Raw genomic sequence first — 17,196 nt, 5'->3', positions numbered from 1 at the left:
TGTTCCATACTTCAATCAATCTCTTACTATTAGACACTTAAATAGTTGATAATAGTTCACTGTTATGAAAATTCTTTTTTTTTTTTTCCTTTGGAAACAGGGTTTTGCTCTGTTGCCCAGGCTGGAGAATGCAGTGGCGCAGTTGTAGCTCACTGCAGCCTTGATTTCATGAGCTCAAGTGATCCTTCTGCCTCAGCCTCCTGAGTAGTTAGGACTACAGGTGCATACCACCATGCCGAGCTGATATTTACAAAAAAAATTTTTTTTGTTGCCTAGGCTAGTCTCCAACTCCTGGCCTTAAGCAATACCTCCACCTCAACTTCCCAGTGTTGGGATTAAAGGCATGAGGCACTGAGTCCAGCCTATTATGAAAATTTTGTGATAAACATTCTTAAGCTAAATCTATGATTATTGTTTTGAATAATTCTGTAAGTGAAACTCCTGGAGCAGGGCATATGAACACTTTGAGGCTTTGATATATATCACAAAATAGCTGTAGACTTCTTCTATTCCCCCAACCCCAAGCAAAAATCTATACCAATTTATATAACACTACCAGCATTGTATAACAAATACCTGTTTCTGTGCATCATCACCAATATTATATATTACGTTTAAAAACACTATTAATTTGATAGCTGAAGTATCTCATTAATCTGCAATTTTTAACTTATTGAGCTTGAGCATTTTACCCATTTTCTACTTAAATTTATCTTTTTGTTAATGACTTACAAAATGCCCTCTATATTTAAAGGATATTAATCCACTGCCTATCATAGTTTGCAGGCTGAAGGTATTAATTTTTATTAGCCTAGTCTATCGATCTTTACCTCAATAATATCTCCTGGCCTAAATTCTTTTTCTTCTGAACAGCAGCCAAGTGCTCACAGTGGTTGAGACATCCCCTCTCTATTCCTCTATTAAGAGTCCCTAGGGACTGGAGATGTGGGGTCATGGTGACTCCTGAGTGGAAAAGGGACACTGATGGATCTCAGGTCATTGAGCCTAGGGCTCAGACTCAACCTACACGCTGAAGTTTTAAAAAGGACTTCTAACTCATGCGCCAGGATGCACATTTGCTTGGAATTTAGGCTTCGCCAGGAATTAAATCCCTTTGTTGATTTGATTGAAAAAAGCAACTGCAGCTGAAGAACACTAAAGAAAAAATTGATACAATCTCTGCTTTTCTATTGAGAGGAATTTTATTCTACCAACTCCCTTCACTTCTTTGGCTGCCTGAAAAGTATATTCTTCTGTCTTTGTGCCTGCGACAACACAGAGCTATTTCTGACTTGTAAACTAGCTGGGAATGTTTGCATAGTGAGCTTGCTTCGCCCAGGACAGACATTCTCTATGACCTTAACTGAGATGAGCTCCTTAAACACATAGCACACAACCACCCATAGATCAGAAGCCAGTTTCAAAAGGGGCTGAATAAAGGAAGTTGCTGGCCAAGATTTATTGATGCAGATCAGGTCGGTGTTTAGCTGTTGCCACAACCTCTCTAAGTAATGAGCACAGCATGAAATGCCTGGTGGTATTATATATGTTGTTTCCTCCATCTTCCCTTATTCTCATTGTGAAGTTTCCCTAAAAGCAGTGAAGTGCTGGGCTTTTTTTTTTTTTTTAATTGATTAGCAGATGTGATTTTGCTTACATCTTCCATAAATGCTCTGGCTGACTGCATCACATTGATTACCAGGGGTTCAGTTTACAGCAACTAATTGCCCTCCTTGCTGGTGTTTTGATACAAAATTCAATAGCGAATATGTTTTCAAAACTCTTGTCTTTGTGGCTTGAGTCAGAAGTGACACAAGGCAAACCCAGTGGACTGAGTTTTCCAGTCTTTAAAACAGTTGCTCTCTCAACAGTCTGTGAAGAAAGATCCAAATTGTAGCATTTTAATTGGAAAGTCTGCATTATGCATGTGATGACAATTTATACAGCTATTCTTTGTTAAGGATCCTTTAAGTTCTTCAGAAATAATTGTCTTCCATTCAACAATTCAAAACATATTTACTCAGTAACTACTAAGTAACATTAGGCAAATCACTTAACTTACGTATACTTTGGTTTCATCCTTTGTGACATTAAATGTCGAGATTTGATGGCTTCTCAGCAGTCTTCCAGCTCTAACATGTAATAATTCTGTTACAGCATATGTAGAGGTTTTTTGGGTATGTCTGTACATTACACAGTAACTCCTGTCTTTGACAGCTGTTTGTCCAGTCCAACCTCAAGGTGGATGTGGGAGGTTCCTGAGCTCAGTTTATCCTCTGAATTTGCTGCATCCTAGGAAGCTGCTCAATTCATGCTGGGCTAATCAGGTTTCCTTTCTAGAAAATTTAGAATTATGTGAGATTCTAGCTTAATGTAGCCGTTCGCTTAAAATGAGATGATGAAAATACAGGCATTCTGGGGTGACCCTCTTTGATCACAGGTGTACAGAAGCAGAGAGACATCTGCAATGAGAAGCAGAGACCATAGGCTGTGCAGCCCGGGGAGGGCTGCCTGGGGTGCTGACAGATCAGATTCCAATGTCTGGTTTCAGAACCTACAGGGCCCACTGAGTTTCCGCCCTAGTTGTCCATGAGAGATCTTCTAGTCACTTAAATAAAGTCCCCATTTGTGGCTTAAGCTATCTTTTACTTGGTTTCTGTTACTTGGAACTAAAAGGGCCAAAGATAAGCTCCTAGCGGAGGGAACTAGAGAGAAAAGGTATTCACCAAGAGCAGATGTTACAGCAATGAGGATGGAAGTGGTATCATTATGGCTATAGGACCAGAGGGACAACGAGGTAAAGAGCAGGGATGGTGGGAACGCTCCCTTATGATGGCAGTCTTTTCATTCAAGTATGAAAGAAGATTCTATGTAGAAGCTGAGAGTGGTAAGACCGCGGTGCGCGGTGGCAAAGCAAAACAGGCTTTGGAGTGGCTCAGTGGCATCAGTGGACATGCAGGAAGAGAGCCTTGCAAAGACAGAACAGTCAGTGTAGTTTACAACTCTCTGAGCAGTGGCACGGGGGAAGCAGAGCCAACAGTGACAAGGAGGATACAGGCCAGGGTCAGGGAATGAAGGGCCAGGAAAAGTAATGACCACTTGTAGGCTGTGGAGGAGGTAAGTGGGATCAGAGATGGTAGACTAACGTTCAGAACAGAGAGGGACTAGAGGTCAGGATGCAAAGAACAGATGCGACAGCTGTAAAGCTGAGGGACAAAGGTAAGGTGTTGTGGTGACAAAGGGAAACTTCAGCACTTTCACCTTATTCAGAAAAGTCCAGTTCCTGCTCCTCTGGATGAGAAACAGAAAGACAACACGGTAGGGGCTCTATTCTAATCTCTGCTACTGAGAGGCAGGAGGGAGCCTGTAACAGCTGCCACAAGGAATGACTACAGCTTCAGAGAAACAACTTTACTGGTGAGAAAGAGTGACTTTCCCAAAGATGAGAGGGCTCCTTATTGTCAGCTGTCAAGGGTTCGATGATGTAGCTTCACCCTCAGGTGGGGAGCAAGGTCCAGCTGAGAAGAACTGCGGGAGGACACTGAGTCCAAAATGAGATTCTCAGCAGGAGCCTACAGCCCAGTAACAATGTTTTCTCAAAAGTGTGTGAAGTAGACCAGGCGGCTGCCCTGCAGATTCCAGACATGAGAACTCCTGAGGTGCTGCCACCACAGGGGCCTGCCTCTGCATGGGCCACGACCTTCCAGGGCAAAGGGAACGCCAGTGTCCCACCAGCAGAAGAAGGGAAAAACCGGCTGCTCATCAGATGGAGTGGGTTCTTGGGAAGTGCGTTAGTCAAAGGACATCAGAGAGTCTACCTCCTGTCTCCTAGTGTTTAATCTCTCACAGCTGGGACGTGGAGGGTGATTTCTCTAACAGGGGAGGAAACAATGGCACTGGCTAACAATATTCTCTTGCAGCTAGCCAGGGAAAAGGCAAGCAGAAGCTCTTGGTTGTCTGCTATATGTAGTTTCCCTGTTTAGCCAACTGAAGCCCAGGAGTACAAACGTGAGGAGGTGGCAAAGTATACACTTTGGCTCCACTGTGTCGGCTGACTCATCAAGAAAGGGGGAAATTTAAGGATGGATTTTCTTTCTCATCAAATCTTATATTTGATATAGTATAATCAATTCATTTATTTAAAGCCCACACACCATGAGAGATATGGTATAATCTATCTGAAAGTGGAAAAATATCAGTGGAGAATCTACCTGGAGGATGTAACTATGGATAGCCAGATGGGGCAAAGCTTTGCAAAACATGGAGCCAACACAAAACTACCAACCTTTTTTTTTTTTTTTTCCTTTTCTTTAGATAGAGTCTCAATCTGTTGCCAAGGCTAGAGTTCAGTGGTGCAATCTCGGGCATGCCACCATGCCCGGCTAATTTTTTTGTAGAGAAGGGGATTTGCCAAGTTGCCCAGTCTGGTCTCAAACTCCTGAGCTCTAGTGACCTGCCTGCCTCAGCCTTCCACGGTGCTGGGAGTACAGGCGTGAGCCACCACACCTGGCTAAAACTACCAACTTTTTTTTTTCTGAGATGGAATTTCACTCTTGTTGCCCCAGCTGGAATGCAATGGCACAATCTCGGCTCACTGCAACCTCCACCTCCCAGGTTCACGCGATTCTCCTGCCTCAGCCTCCTGAGTAGCTGTGATGACAAGAATGTGCCACTAGGACCGGCTAATTTTGTATTTTTAGTAGAGACGGGGCTTCGCCATGTTGGTCAGGCCAGTCTTGAACTCCTGGTCTCAGGAGAGTGATCCACCTGCCTTGGCTTCCCAAAGTGTTGGGATTACAGGCGTGAGCTACAATGCCTGGCCCCAAGCTACCAATTTTTAACAGCTAACTAAGACTATCTTTTCAGTTCTTAGAGGGATTAAGTTTTTAATTTCAAGTTTTAGGTGAAAGCTAACACTACATCACCAAATAGCATGGCTACAGCTGCATATTCATTAGATACTGAGTGTGGAATGAATGGTGAACAATTAATCATAGTCCCACCTCACATTCACACAGACCTCACTAGTTTCAAAATGTTTTTGCATACATTATCACATTTGAAAAAAAAAAACAATTTATAATCAGCACACTTCCTGCTTTCAATGCAAATCTATTTTTCTAAGTTTCCTGCTTAATTTTCTTACATGGGCTAAACACTGCCCAAGCAATCTTTCACAGATTATTTAATCACTTGACAAACTCTTTTTTTTTCTTTTAACAAATAAGTTTTGCCTCAGGCTTACGATATAGACTTCATACTACACAGTCCAATTTAATGAAAATTCTCAGCTGGGCACGGTGGCTCATGCCTGTAATCCCAGCACTTTGGGAGGCCCAGGCAGGTGGATCACCTAAGGTCAGGAGTTCAAGACCAGTCTGGCCAACATGGCAAAACCCCGTCTCTATTAAAAATACAAAAAATAGCTGGGTGTGGTGGTGGGCACCTGTAATCCCAGCTACTCAGGAAGCTGAGGCAGGAGAATCGGTTGAACCGAGAGAGAGAGAGAGAGAGAAAGAGAGAGAGGGAAATTTCAACGTGGAAATATGATAAAAATTTGTCCAGGCCAAACAGTTCTTGAGAAGGAAAGCATTCTCATATTTTGCAAAGTGACTGTAATATAGCCCCTTCCTTAAGCAAAATGTTGGCATCAAAAATATTGGGAACCCTTCGAATGGTATGACTTCTTTTTTAAATTTTGCAGTGATGATGCAAAGGCGAGTCTTATGATATTTTAATAGGTGAAGTCACAATATGTTACAGAGCTTTTGGGCACTGCAGTGACATGCTAGGCAGATATGCAGCTTTTACCGATCTTCCCTGTGTTTAAATTTGGCATCACCAATTTCCCTCTCCACAGCAAGGCCATCTGCCTTGATCCTAGCAGCTTGCTCCTCCATGATGAGCACATACAATCAGTGAGATCAGCCTGATTTGGCTCACCAGCAGGATTAGAAAAGGATGTGTAGGCCGGGCGCGGTGGCTCACGCCTGTAATCCCAGCACTTTGGGAGGCCGAGGCGGGTGGATCACGAGGTCAAGAGATCGAGACCATCCTGGTCAACATGGTGAAACCCCGTCTCTACTAAAAATACAAAAACATTAGCTGGGCGTGGTGGTGTGTGCCTGTAATCCCAGCTACTGAGGAGGCTGAGGCAGGAGAATTGCCTGAACCCAGGAGGGGGAGGTTGCGGTGAGCCGAGATCGCGCCATTGCACTCTAGCCTGGGTAACATGAGTGAAACTCCGTCTCAAAAAAAAAAAAAAGAAAAAGAAAAAAAATCTCTAGCTGAAATCTCTATGTAAATAAGCCTTGACCTCACAACTAGATGTCGGTCCTTAATCTTCAACTGGAAGTTAATTGCTATCACTTTAAACAACCTGAAAAGAAACTTACCTTCTAGTTATAATTCCCTTTCCATTATTTCAGGATTCTTCCAATCTCACAGGCAGACATCGTGTTTGAGATTTTTCTCCCTCTTAGCAGCTAGAGCTATTCTGTTAACAACCAGTATAAAGGAAAGGCTTTGAAGCCAGACTAATGGGAGTTCAAATACTTGCTTAATTAAAAATGGACATTGGGTAAATTACTTAACCCCTCCGTTCCTCAAATCCCTTGTCTGTGTAACTGAGAACTAGCTCACAGGGATCTGCTATGAGGATAAAATTATATAATGAGATACAGAAATTAACTAGCATTTCTTCTGACAACCCAAAACAAGAGGTTCTCTCTGAACTATCCAAAAGAAATTATGTATAAGTAAAGGTCAAAAAAATGTGAGTATATTAAAATTACAAATAAAACCATTAAAGTAAATTTAAAAATAAAACCTAAAAAATTGAGAGGGAAAAGTAAGGATTCTTTTATTTATAAGTTATACTAAATAGAAAGAGGTATAGGCTGGGCGCAGCAGCTCACACCTGTAATCCCAACACTGGGAGGGAGAAGTGGGTAGATCACCTGAGGTCAGGAGTTCAAGACCAGCCTGACCAACAAGGGCGAAACCCCATCTCTACTAAAAATACAAAAATTAGCTGGGCATGATGGCAGGCACCTGTAATCCCAGCTACTTGGGAGGCAGAGGTTGCAGTGAGCTGAGATCACTCCACTGAACTCCAGCCTAGACGACAGAGTAAGACTCCATCTCAAAAAGAAAAAAAAAAGAGTAATGGAGATATAAGCATTGTATTCAGAGTTGGATGGTCAACAACCAGAAAATTAAAAAGAAGGATGTTAAGAAATCTAGTTTTCTGAGGAATAAGGCTGGGAGTAGAAGAAAGAAGCAGAGACTTTTCATTTTAAACTCTTCTGTAGCTTTTGAATTTCATTTTCCTGCCTAGATACTGCTTTAAAAACAGCTGGTAATTTTAAGTGGCAAAGATTAAAATTTGACATGAAACTTCATGTATGTGTACTTGTATATGTTCATATAGTGATATAACAAAAATAAGAATGTACTGTATTCTTTTACAATCAGTTGTTCCCAGTTAATATTTCAATTTTTAAAATATATCCTATATAAATCAAAAGGTAAATGGATAGATGGATAGGTAAATGAATGAAGACTCCCAATGTTAATAGTGATCTTTTCTGATAGTGATATTATAACCTTTTTTTTTCCATCTTAATATTTTCTACATTTTCAAAAATCCATATTAAACTTATAATCAGAAAAAAAAAAAAGGCTTTTTCTAAAACAGATTAAATCAAACTAAAAATCATGTTCCTAGAGAAAATATAAATGAAATACCAAGGTTCCTGGCATAGAGCGTTTCCCTTCACCCCTTTGCCGTCATTTCTTTCTCTGAACTACCTCTGGGATGTTGGCCCTTCCACTTCATCTCCCCTCCCTCATTTAATTTAGGAGAGTTCACCCCTCTGCCTCATACCTAATGTCATTTCAAAAGCTTCTCAACCTGACTCTCTATCACTAATGACTTACCTGTCTAATCCACCCACCACAATAAAAATACAGAATTAATGTTAAACATCACTTTGTTCAACCGGATCAGTCCCCTACTTAAGAAAGCACACAGACCTTCTTCTGCTCCATATTTTGGTTAAAACCTCTCTGGCTTAGTTCTCATAGCTGTTAGTCCATAACCTGGTGCTCCCCAACTCTGAAGGCTTTTGTCCCCCTTCCTCCTTGAAGTACACTGTAGGCTTTGGCCACCTGACCTTCCCTGGCCCTATCTTGTACTCTCCCATGCTTTCCCATCTTTTCCTCATTGGGAAAGCCTAATAATTCAACCTTCCAATTCCAGCGCCACTTCTATTCTTCCCCAGAGCCTTCCAAGATGATTTCATCTTCCTTTCTGTAACTCCAACTGACCTCAGTCAGAACTACACAGTTTAGTAGCGTAAAGCACTTTGTGTAGTTTCCATCTCTCCAAATAGAACGAAAACACTTAGCAAGCTTGTGCCTTAAAGCTTTTTGTCTCCATCTCCCCCTGAGCATCTAACAGGTAAGGCATAATCATGAGATAATTTAACAAGAAATACCTTTTGTTTCAAAATAATCAATTTATTAATCTAATGTCAACAATACTAATTACTTATCAAGAGATTCTGTAAATGATAGATACAATGCAAGCAGCACCGTAAGTCAGCAATAAAAAAGGTATCCCTTATTGACATATTCCTTTCACACTACTCCCACATCATAAATGCATTTTTTTTTCCCTTGAGACGGAGTCTTGCTCTGTCGCCAGGCTGGAGTGCAGTGGTGCAATCTCGGCTCACTGCAACCTCCGCCTCCTGGGTTTAAGCGATTCTTCCGCCTCAGCCTCCCAAGAGTAGCTGGAACCACAGGTGCGTGCCACCATGCCTAGCTAATTTTTGTATTTTTAGTAGAGACGACGGGGTTTCACCATGTTGGCCAGGATGGTCTCAATCTCTTGACCTTGTGATCTGCCCACCTCAGCTTCCCCAAGTGCTGGAATTACAGGTGTGATATAAATGCATTTTTAGTTACCCAGGTACAGCTAGTCAGAAAAGGTAGCCAAATTATGCTTCCAAATGGCATGTCTTTATTTGCTCCACTGAGGTACAGGTAATTAAAATTATACAAAGAACTTGTTCTCTTTAAAGAGCTACTAATTTATAGTTTAGCCACATCATCAGAGGCCGTATCTTATAACTCTCACAATGCCTCAGTGCCCTTTACACAGTAGGAAGCAAATGAGAAAGTCATAACCAAATACTAAAAAACTCCCAACATATGTTATAAAATGATATCTAAAAACAGCTGGCACTTAGATGTCCGCAGGAAAGTGTCTCAATTTCCAATTTGTTACTGAGAGTAACAATCTCTGCCTTAATAGATACTGTCTGAATTGAAACACTTTATGTCAGAAATAACTAAACGTGAGACGGCAGGGAAACTGGGAAACATCATAAATGACTCATATAAACACTAAAAACTCAAAAATCTTGCTCACTCAGTCAAACAGTGACTGAGTAGCTCTTCCATACCAGACACCACACTGGGTTCACAGGGTACAACCCCTTCCTTTGACAGGACGAGGAAGGAATCCAAGACTCGAAAGAGCAAAGTTACTTTTCACACAAGCTACACAAAAAATTCAATGGCAGAGCTGGACTAAAGTTTATAACTAATTCATATTTCTCTGCAACAAACCATACTAATACCTTGATACTTTGAATGTTTTCAAGTAAGCCACATTTTATTTGAATAAAAAATGAAAGTCATATTAGAACTACCTACCCAGAGATACACAATGTTCTAAAAAATCCAAGAAATAAAGATTTAGACTCACAAAAGTAATTATGAACAAAAAGCTAAAGACTAACAGAGGTAAATGCAAGGCCCAGATGTAAGCATTATTTTATTCCTGTAGCACTTTGACATGTATTGTCATAATGAAAAAATTAGTTACACAAAAATAGCAGGATCATACAATTTAGCATCTTCCTTAAGGCCTTATTCCCTTTATGTAACTTTCTGGAACCTAGTTAACTGCCACTTTCTCCCCAGTTGATCACTATACGCTGGTGTGGCACAATTCTGAATCAGCTTGCTTACCTGCAGATACCAGGACAACGGCTGTAAACAAACTCATCTCTTCATCACTAAGCTGGAGGGCATTCAGCTTCTCACTAAATTCAAACATAGAGTTTAGCAGATCCCCTGCTCCCATTGAGTGTAAATCATCCACGCTGTATTTCTTTCCACTTAAAAAGGTGACAGTACGTTCCTTTGCATCAAATAATGATGCAAACCGTACCATTAAAACCTGGAAAAAGAAAAAGACTTAAATGTATTTGGAGAAGTTTAACAGCAATACTAAAAAATAATTTAGTATTCAAGTCAGTTATGAAACATCCCACATATAAAAGAAAGTCATAAAAGAAACACAGGGTTTATTTTTACCCAAAACCACTTTATTTCTTTCATTCACTCATTCATTCCTTTATTTTATTATTATTCTTATATCTTTTTTTTTAAATTGCATTTTAGGTTTTTTAAGATGGAGTTTTCTTCCTGTCGCCTAGACTTGAATGCAGTGGCAAAATCTTGGCTCACTGCAACCTCTGCCTCCTGGGTTCAAGCGATTCTCTCCCCTCAGCCTCCCAACTAGCTTGAATTACAGGTGCACACCACTATGCCCAGCTAAAGTTTTGTTTTCAGTAGAGATGGGGTTTCACCCTGTTGGCCAGGCTGGTCTCAAACTCCTGACCTCAGGTGATCTACCCACCTCAGCCTCCCAAAGTGCTGGAATTACAGGCATGAGCCACTGTGCCCGGCCCATTTATTTATTGAGACAGTGTCTTGCTCTGTTGCCCACGCTGGAGTACAGTGGTGCCATCACATCTTACTGAAACCTCAACCTCCCAGCTCAAGTGATCCTTCCCACCTCGGCCTCCTGAATAGCTGGGGATACAGATGCATACCACCACACCCAGCTAATTTTTGTATTTTTTGTAGAGAAAGGATTTCACATGTTGTCCAGGCTGGTCTTGAACCCCTGGACTCATGTCATCCACCTGCCTTGGCCTCCCAAAGTGCTTGGATTACAAACATGAGCCACCATACCCAGTCCTACAACCACTTTCTTAAGACAAATTCTCTACCAAAGCCATAAATACTCCAAGAAGAACATCAAAAAAAAATTCTAGCCACCAATGGCAAAATAAGAGTCCTGTGAGAGTAGTTTCCAGGCTCGCGAAAGGGAGGACCCTGTTTGAGTCATGGATTTTGAGAATCTTTTCTCAAAACCCCCCAACCCGGCCCTCGGCAAAACGGCCACGGATTCTGACGAAAGATGGGAAAACTGAGAAGCACGGAGAGGCTAAATAACCTGCCGAGATTGCACAGTAATCGTTGATGAAGTAGATGTTGCAGGAGTTGAAGAAACACAAGAAGAGAAATCTAAACAGGAGTGCGAGCAAATTTCCAAAAAATTCAGACACTTTGGAAACTCTACAATATCACCAAAAAGTTCGCTGCATAGGAAATCAAGAAGTAAGGACTATGATGTATATAGTGATAAGGATATCTGCAATCAGGAACCAGAAGATAATTTTGCCAAAGAGCTTCAGCAATATATACAAGCCAGAGAAATGGCAAATGCTGCTCAACCTGAAGAATCTATGAAGAAAGAAGGAGTAAAAAATGCCCCACAGGCTGCTAAACAAAAAAATAAAAATCTTAAAGCTGGTCACAAAAATGGCAAACAGAAGAAAATGAAGCGAAAATGGCCTGGCACTGGAAACAAAGGATCAAATTCACAGGAAGAGGATGGTAAACCTAAAGAGAAGCAGCAGCATTTGAGTCAGGCATTCATCAATCAACATACAGTGGAACGCAAAGGAAAACAAATTTGTAAATATTTTCTTGAAAGAAAATGTATTAAGGGAGACCAGTGTAAATCTGATCATGATGCAGAGATAGAGAAGAAAAAGGAAATGTGTAAGTTTTATGTACAAGGATATTGTACCAGAGGTGAAAACTGTCTGTATTTGCATAATGAATATCCTTGTAAGTTTTACCATACAGGCACAAAATGTTATCAGGGAGAATATTGCAAGTTTTCTCATGCTCCATTGACTCCTGAAACACAAGAATTATTGGCTAAAGTTTTGGATACTGAAAAGACATCATGTAAATAAAATAGACATAAAAAGAATCTGTTTCCAGGCTGGGGTGCAGTGACACAGTCTTGGCTCACTGCAACCTCTGCGTCCCAGAGGTTCAAGTGATTCTCATGACTCAGCATCCCTAGTAGCTGGGACTACGGGCGTGCACCACCATGCCTGACTAATTTTTGTATTTTTAGTAGAGACAGAATTTCACCATGTTGGCCGGGCTGGTCTTGAACTCCTGATCTCAGGTGATCTGCCCATGTTGGCCTCCCAAAGTGCTGGGATTACAGAGGTGAGCCACCATGCCTGGTCACCAGCACCATTTTTTTAAAAAACTCCCATTTCCCTGACTTGCCTTCATGCTTTTGTCAAAAATCAACTGACTATAAATGTTTGTATTTATTTCTGTACTAAGCTGTGTTCCTTTGATGTCTATATGTGTGTCCTTATACACTATCACAGTGTCTTGATCACTATAGCTTTGTACTAAGTTTTGAAATAAGGAAGTGTAAGCTGTCTAGATTTCTTCTGCTTTTCAAAGATTGTTTTGGCTACTCTGGATCTTTTGCTTTTCCCATGTAAGTTTTAGGATCAGCTTGCAAATTTCTGCAAAAAACCCATGCTGAGATTGTTTTTGTTGTTGTTGTTTTTTTGTTTTTTTGAGACGGAGTTTTGCTCTCGTTACCCAGGCTGGAGTGCAATGGCGCGATCTCGGCTCACCGTAGCCTCCGCCTCCTGGGTTCAGGAAATTCTCCTGCCTCAGCCTCCTGAGTAGCTGGGATTACAGGCACGTGTCACCATGCCCAGCTGATTTTTTGTATTTTTAGTAGAGACGGGGTTTCACTATGTTGACCAGGATGATCTCGATCTCTTGACCTCGTGATCCACCCGCGTCGGCCTCCCAAAGTGCTGGGATTACAGGAGTGAGCCACCGCGCCCGGCCCCATGCTGAGATTTTGATAGGGATTGCATAGAATCTGTNAAAAAAAAAAAAAAAAAAAAAAAAAAAGAGTCCTGTGATACTCTGACACTCTATTAACAAAGATTCTGAAATACAAATATAAAATTAGCGCAAGAAATAATGCCAATAAGATTAAAACTGGGCCCTGGCCAAAGGCATTAAAAAAACTCTTTAGGCTGCCAAGTATACCACATGGCCTCTCTATGCCTCAAGTAAAAAGAGCAAAATTCCAATGCAGCAGTACTTCAAAACATCAAACGCAGCCAGGGTAAAGGAAGTAGATGAAGTCTAACTGAACTACTTCAAGAAACCATAACCCAAAGAGACTATCCACAAAGAAAACTACCACAGTAAGTGTTCTAAGCACCATGTAATAATTGACATCCAAGTTAAGTCAGTTAACAATTATATTGCTTAGTTATCTTACTCCCTCCATTATACTAAATCCAGTGAGAATAAGTGAAAATATAACCCCAGCTCACTTCTCCTATCGATCAAAGGTTCAAAGATTTGGCCCATCAAACATCAACTTCCTCTCACCACCCCAATCTCAGTTATCCTTAATTAGGTCCCAAGGCGCTTCATACCTCAGCATCAAACGGGAAGCCCTGGGGCAGACAGAAAGTGAAAGACACCCAACTAAGGACCAGGAGAGGCACTTCTCTAAGTTATGCAGTAGAGACTACCCCAAGCCCAGGCAGGACACAACGTTGTAACAGAAGCTGGAGCAGCAAAGGATCCTGAAGCAAGGAGGATCTGAGGTGGCACATAATCAATACCTGATATATCCCCAAAATATTCTACAGTCCCTCAAAAAACCAAAAACCACATTCTATTTGCCCTTCTTATTCTGTATCAAATATAGTAAATGCTGGGCTAGGCTCTCAGAAGGTGTCTAACGATGCAGAAACTTGTTAAGTCCACATCTGAAAGCAGTACCAGAACTTAGGAGTTCATATGCTAGAGATACAGAATACCTATATTTCAAATCCTAAATAATAAAAAATATAAAATCCTAAATAATTCTGGATTTACCAAGTCTCTTCCCAAAATCCTGAGATGATTATTTTGTTGATTAGATTCAAACTCTGGACTATAAATACTGACTTAGGAAAGAATGAAAACAGCCAGGCACAGTGGCAAACGCCTGTAATCCCAGCACTGCAGGAGGCCGAGGCAGACAGATGACAAGTTCAGGAGATCGAGACCACCCTGGCGAACACAGTGAAACCCCGTCACTACTAAAAATACAAAAAGTTAGCCAGGTGTTGTGGCACACACCTGTGGTCCCAGCTACTCGGGAGGCTGAGGTAGGAGAATGGTCTGAACTCGGGAGGCGGAGGCTGCAGAGAGCCAAGATCGCGCCTGAGAGACAGAGTGAGACTCTGTCTCAAAAAAAAAAAAAAGAAAGAAAGAAAGAAAAAAAGAATGAAAACATCTGCCAGGCACAGTGGCTCACACCTGTAACCCCAGCACTTTAGGAAGCCAAGGTGGGTAGACTGCTTTGAGCTCAGGAGTTTGAGACCAGCCTGAGAAACATGGCAAAACTCTGTTTCTACAAAAAAAAACTAGCCAGGCATGGTAGCTCACACCTGTAGTCCCAGTTACTCAGGAAGCTGAAGCTGGAAAATGCTTGAGCCCAGGAAGCTGAGGTTGCAGTGAGCCATGATTGCACCACTGCACTCCAGCCTGAGTGATAGAGCAAGATTCTATCTCAAAAAAAAGAAAAAGATTAGGAGTCATATTTACATAATTTTATTTCTATTTATGTAAGGTCTAATTATTAAAATATTTCAGAACATAGATAATAGAATTAATCACAAAAAAAAAAAAAAAAAAAAAAAAAGAATTAAAACATCCATGAAAATAAAATACTACATGTTCTTCCTGCATCAATATTAGGATAAATAAAACCTACCTCAAAAGTCCCAGCCTTTAAAAGGTTGACCTGGTCATGCTGAGAGAGATCTCTGAAACCAGGAATACGCTTTGCAAATTCCACCACTTCTTTCACTGCTGGAGTGAAGCTCATCGAAAACTCTTCCCAGATTTCATGCCCCGATTTATGAGGATCCACATATGGAGACTTACTCATTGGACAAACCTAGTATACACAAAACAGAAACACTGTTAAATACTAACAGGTGGTAAAGAAACGTCAAAAGCGGCATCTTAATTATCAGAAACCCCAAAATAAATTTAACCCCCAAAACACAAGTAAAATCTACTGAAATATTAGTACTTTATCCATTTGCTGCCCACCACACTGTAGAAAGCCTCTGGGCAATCTAATATAAATAGTAATTTTTTTTATCATAAAAAACATAGCCTAAGCAAAATACCATCTATAACAAGTATTTAGAACACCTGTTGCAGCTTTCAGAGTTTATTTTGTAACACTTCTGCCACCTTATGCTAGTATATGGTGTTTTACGATTTTTCAAACAAATTCACACAAATTTGTCTGATTCTCAACCTGTTATTCATGGCAGATTATAATTTCAATTTCTTAGGTGGGAAAATGAGACTCTGAGAGGTTCAGTGATTTGTCCCACACAGCTAGAAGCCACAGGCCTAGACCCAAATTCACATTTAGTTAGTATTTCAAAACTCCCTTATTTCTAAACAGGCAGAATTACAATGTTGTAATTTCCAAGAGAAAAACATAGTGAGGTGCCTCATTTTGTTAAAAAGGTCACTGCCTGGCTGGGCAAGGAGGCTTACGCCTGTAATCCCAATGCTTTGGGAGGCCGAGGCAGGTGGATCACAAGGTCAGGAGTTTGAGACCAGCCTGGTCAAGAGGGTGAAACCCCGTCTCTAATAATAATAAAAAAATTAGCTGGGAGTGGTGGCGGCACCTATAGTCCCGGCTATTCAAGAGGCTGAGGCTGAAGAATCACTTGAACCCAGGAGGCAGGGGTTGCAGTGAGTTGAGATCACACTACCACACTCCAGCCTGGGCAACAGAGCAAGACTGCATCTCAAAAAAAAAAAAAAAAAAAAAAAAAAAAAAGTCACTGCCCATTTATTTCAAAAACAGTGTTGTGATCACTGACTTCTGCTTGTTCAATTAGGAAACAAAAACTGCAGATACAGGTGCACCTTCTAAATGAGGATTGAGTGAGGGAAAACAGGAAGCCAAGAAATTATAAAAACACCAAAGAGATGATGAAACACCCTCTGTATGTTCTATTAGTAAAATCGGCCTTCATATTTTCACTGAATCCTAGCTACTTAGCCCCAAAGAAAAAAAGACTGAAAAGAAAAAGGAAAATAAATTTTCACTAAATCCATACAAAACCTAGGAATTGGGATGATTATAAAGCCATGGAGAATATCATGAAATGAGAACCTAAATGCCTACAGATTTTACCTTCATGAAAGCAGCCATTTGGCCAGATGTGATGGCTCATGCCTATAATCCCAGCACTTTGGAAGGCCGAGGCAGGCGAATCACTTGAAAACCAGGAGTTCAAGACCAGACTGGCCAACATGGCAAAACCCATCTCTACTGAAAATACAAAAATTAGCCAGGCATGGTGGCACACACCTATAATCCCAACTACATGGGAGGCTGAGGCACAAGAATTTCTTGAACCCAAGAGACGGAGGTTGCAATGAGCTGAGGTCGTGCCACTGCACTCCAGCCTGGGCAACACAGCGAGACTGTCTCAAAAAAAAAAAAAAAGGCAACTACTTAGTCTAACAAAAGGTTCACAGAATCAAATACTTGAAAGGGACAACAAAAAATTTAATGAAGACTGAAGTAGAGTCAACTATTTTGAAAATGAAAAAGAAGACTTTAATTACCTGTCAGTAGAAAATACCAAGCACTATCAACCTTAGGGTTTAAACTGGAAATAGTGTGGCACTGTTTTTGATGGAATTTTGGCTGAACATGAACACTGTACTTTCATGTAGAATGTCGTATTTGATGGAAAAACTTGAATGATATGACCAACATTAATTCATCTCATAAGATGAAGTCTGAGAAAATCCTTAGAAACTAGCCTATGAGCCGGGCGCGGTGGCTCAAGCCTGTAATCCCAGCACTTTGGGAGGCCGAGGCGGGTGGATCACGAGGTCAAGAGATCGAGACCATCCTGGTCAACATGGTGAAACCCCGTCTCT

General features: G+C 41.0%; 2 protein-coding genes across 2 annotated transcripts in view; one reads left to right on the top strand and one right to left on the bottom strand.

Moving 5' to 3' along the window:
* Positions 1-8,922: 8,922 nt before the first annotated feature.
* Positions 8,923-17,196, bottom strand: part of NR1D2 (nuclear receptor subfamily 1 group D member 2) — a 32,441-nt gene continuing 24,167 nt past the window's right edge. Inside the window, exons 6-7 of the mRNA XM_037736207.1 lie at positions 14,984-15,169; positions 8,923-10,255 (exon numbers count right to left, since the gene is read on the bottom strand). Of these exons, the coding sequence (XP_037592135.1) occupies positions 10,004-10,255; positions 14,984-15,169 (438 nt within the window). The 3' untranslated portion in view covers positions 8,923-10,003. The remainder of the gene's footprint in view (positions 10,256-14,983; positions 15,170-17,196) is intronic.
* Positions 11,016-14,256, top strand: LOC108299880 (zinc finger CCCH domain-containing protein 8-like). The gene is given in 2 exon segments (XM_037736232.1): positions 11,016-12,151; positions 14,246-14,256. A coding segment is annotated over 1 exon segment (921 nt). The 5' UTR covers positions 11,016-11,210; the 3' UTR covers positions 12,132-12,151; positions 14,246-14,256.

The sequence above is a fragment of the Cebus imitator genome, unplaced genomic scaffold (genome assembly GCF_001604975.1).
Source record: "Cebus imitator isolate Cc_AM_T3 unplaced genomic scaffold, Cebus_imitator-1.0 Scaffold24, whole genome shotgun sequence".
Lineage (NCBI taxonomy): Eukaryota > Metazoa > Chordata > Mammalia > Primates > Cebidae > Cebus > Cebus imitator.
Note: the sequence above shows the minus strand (reverse complement) of the source record. Positions and strands in the feature narration are given on the sequence as shown.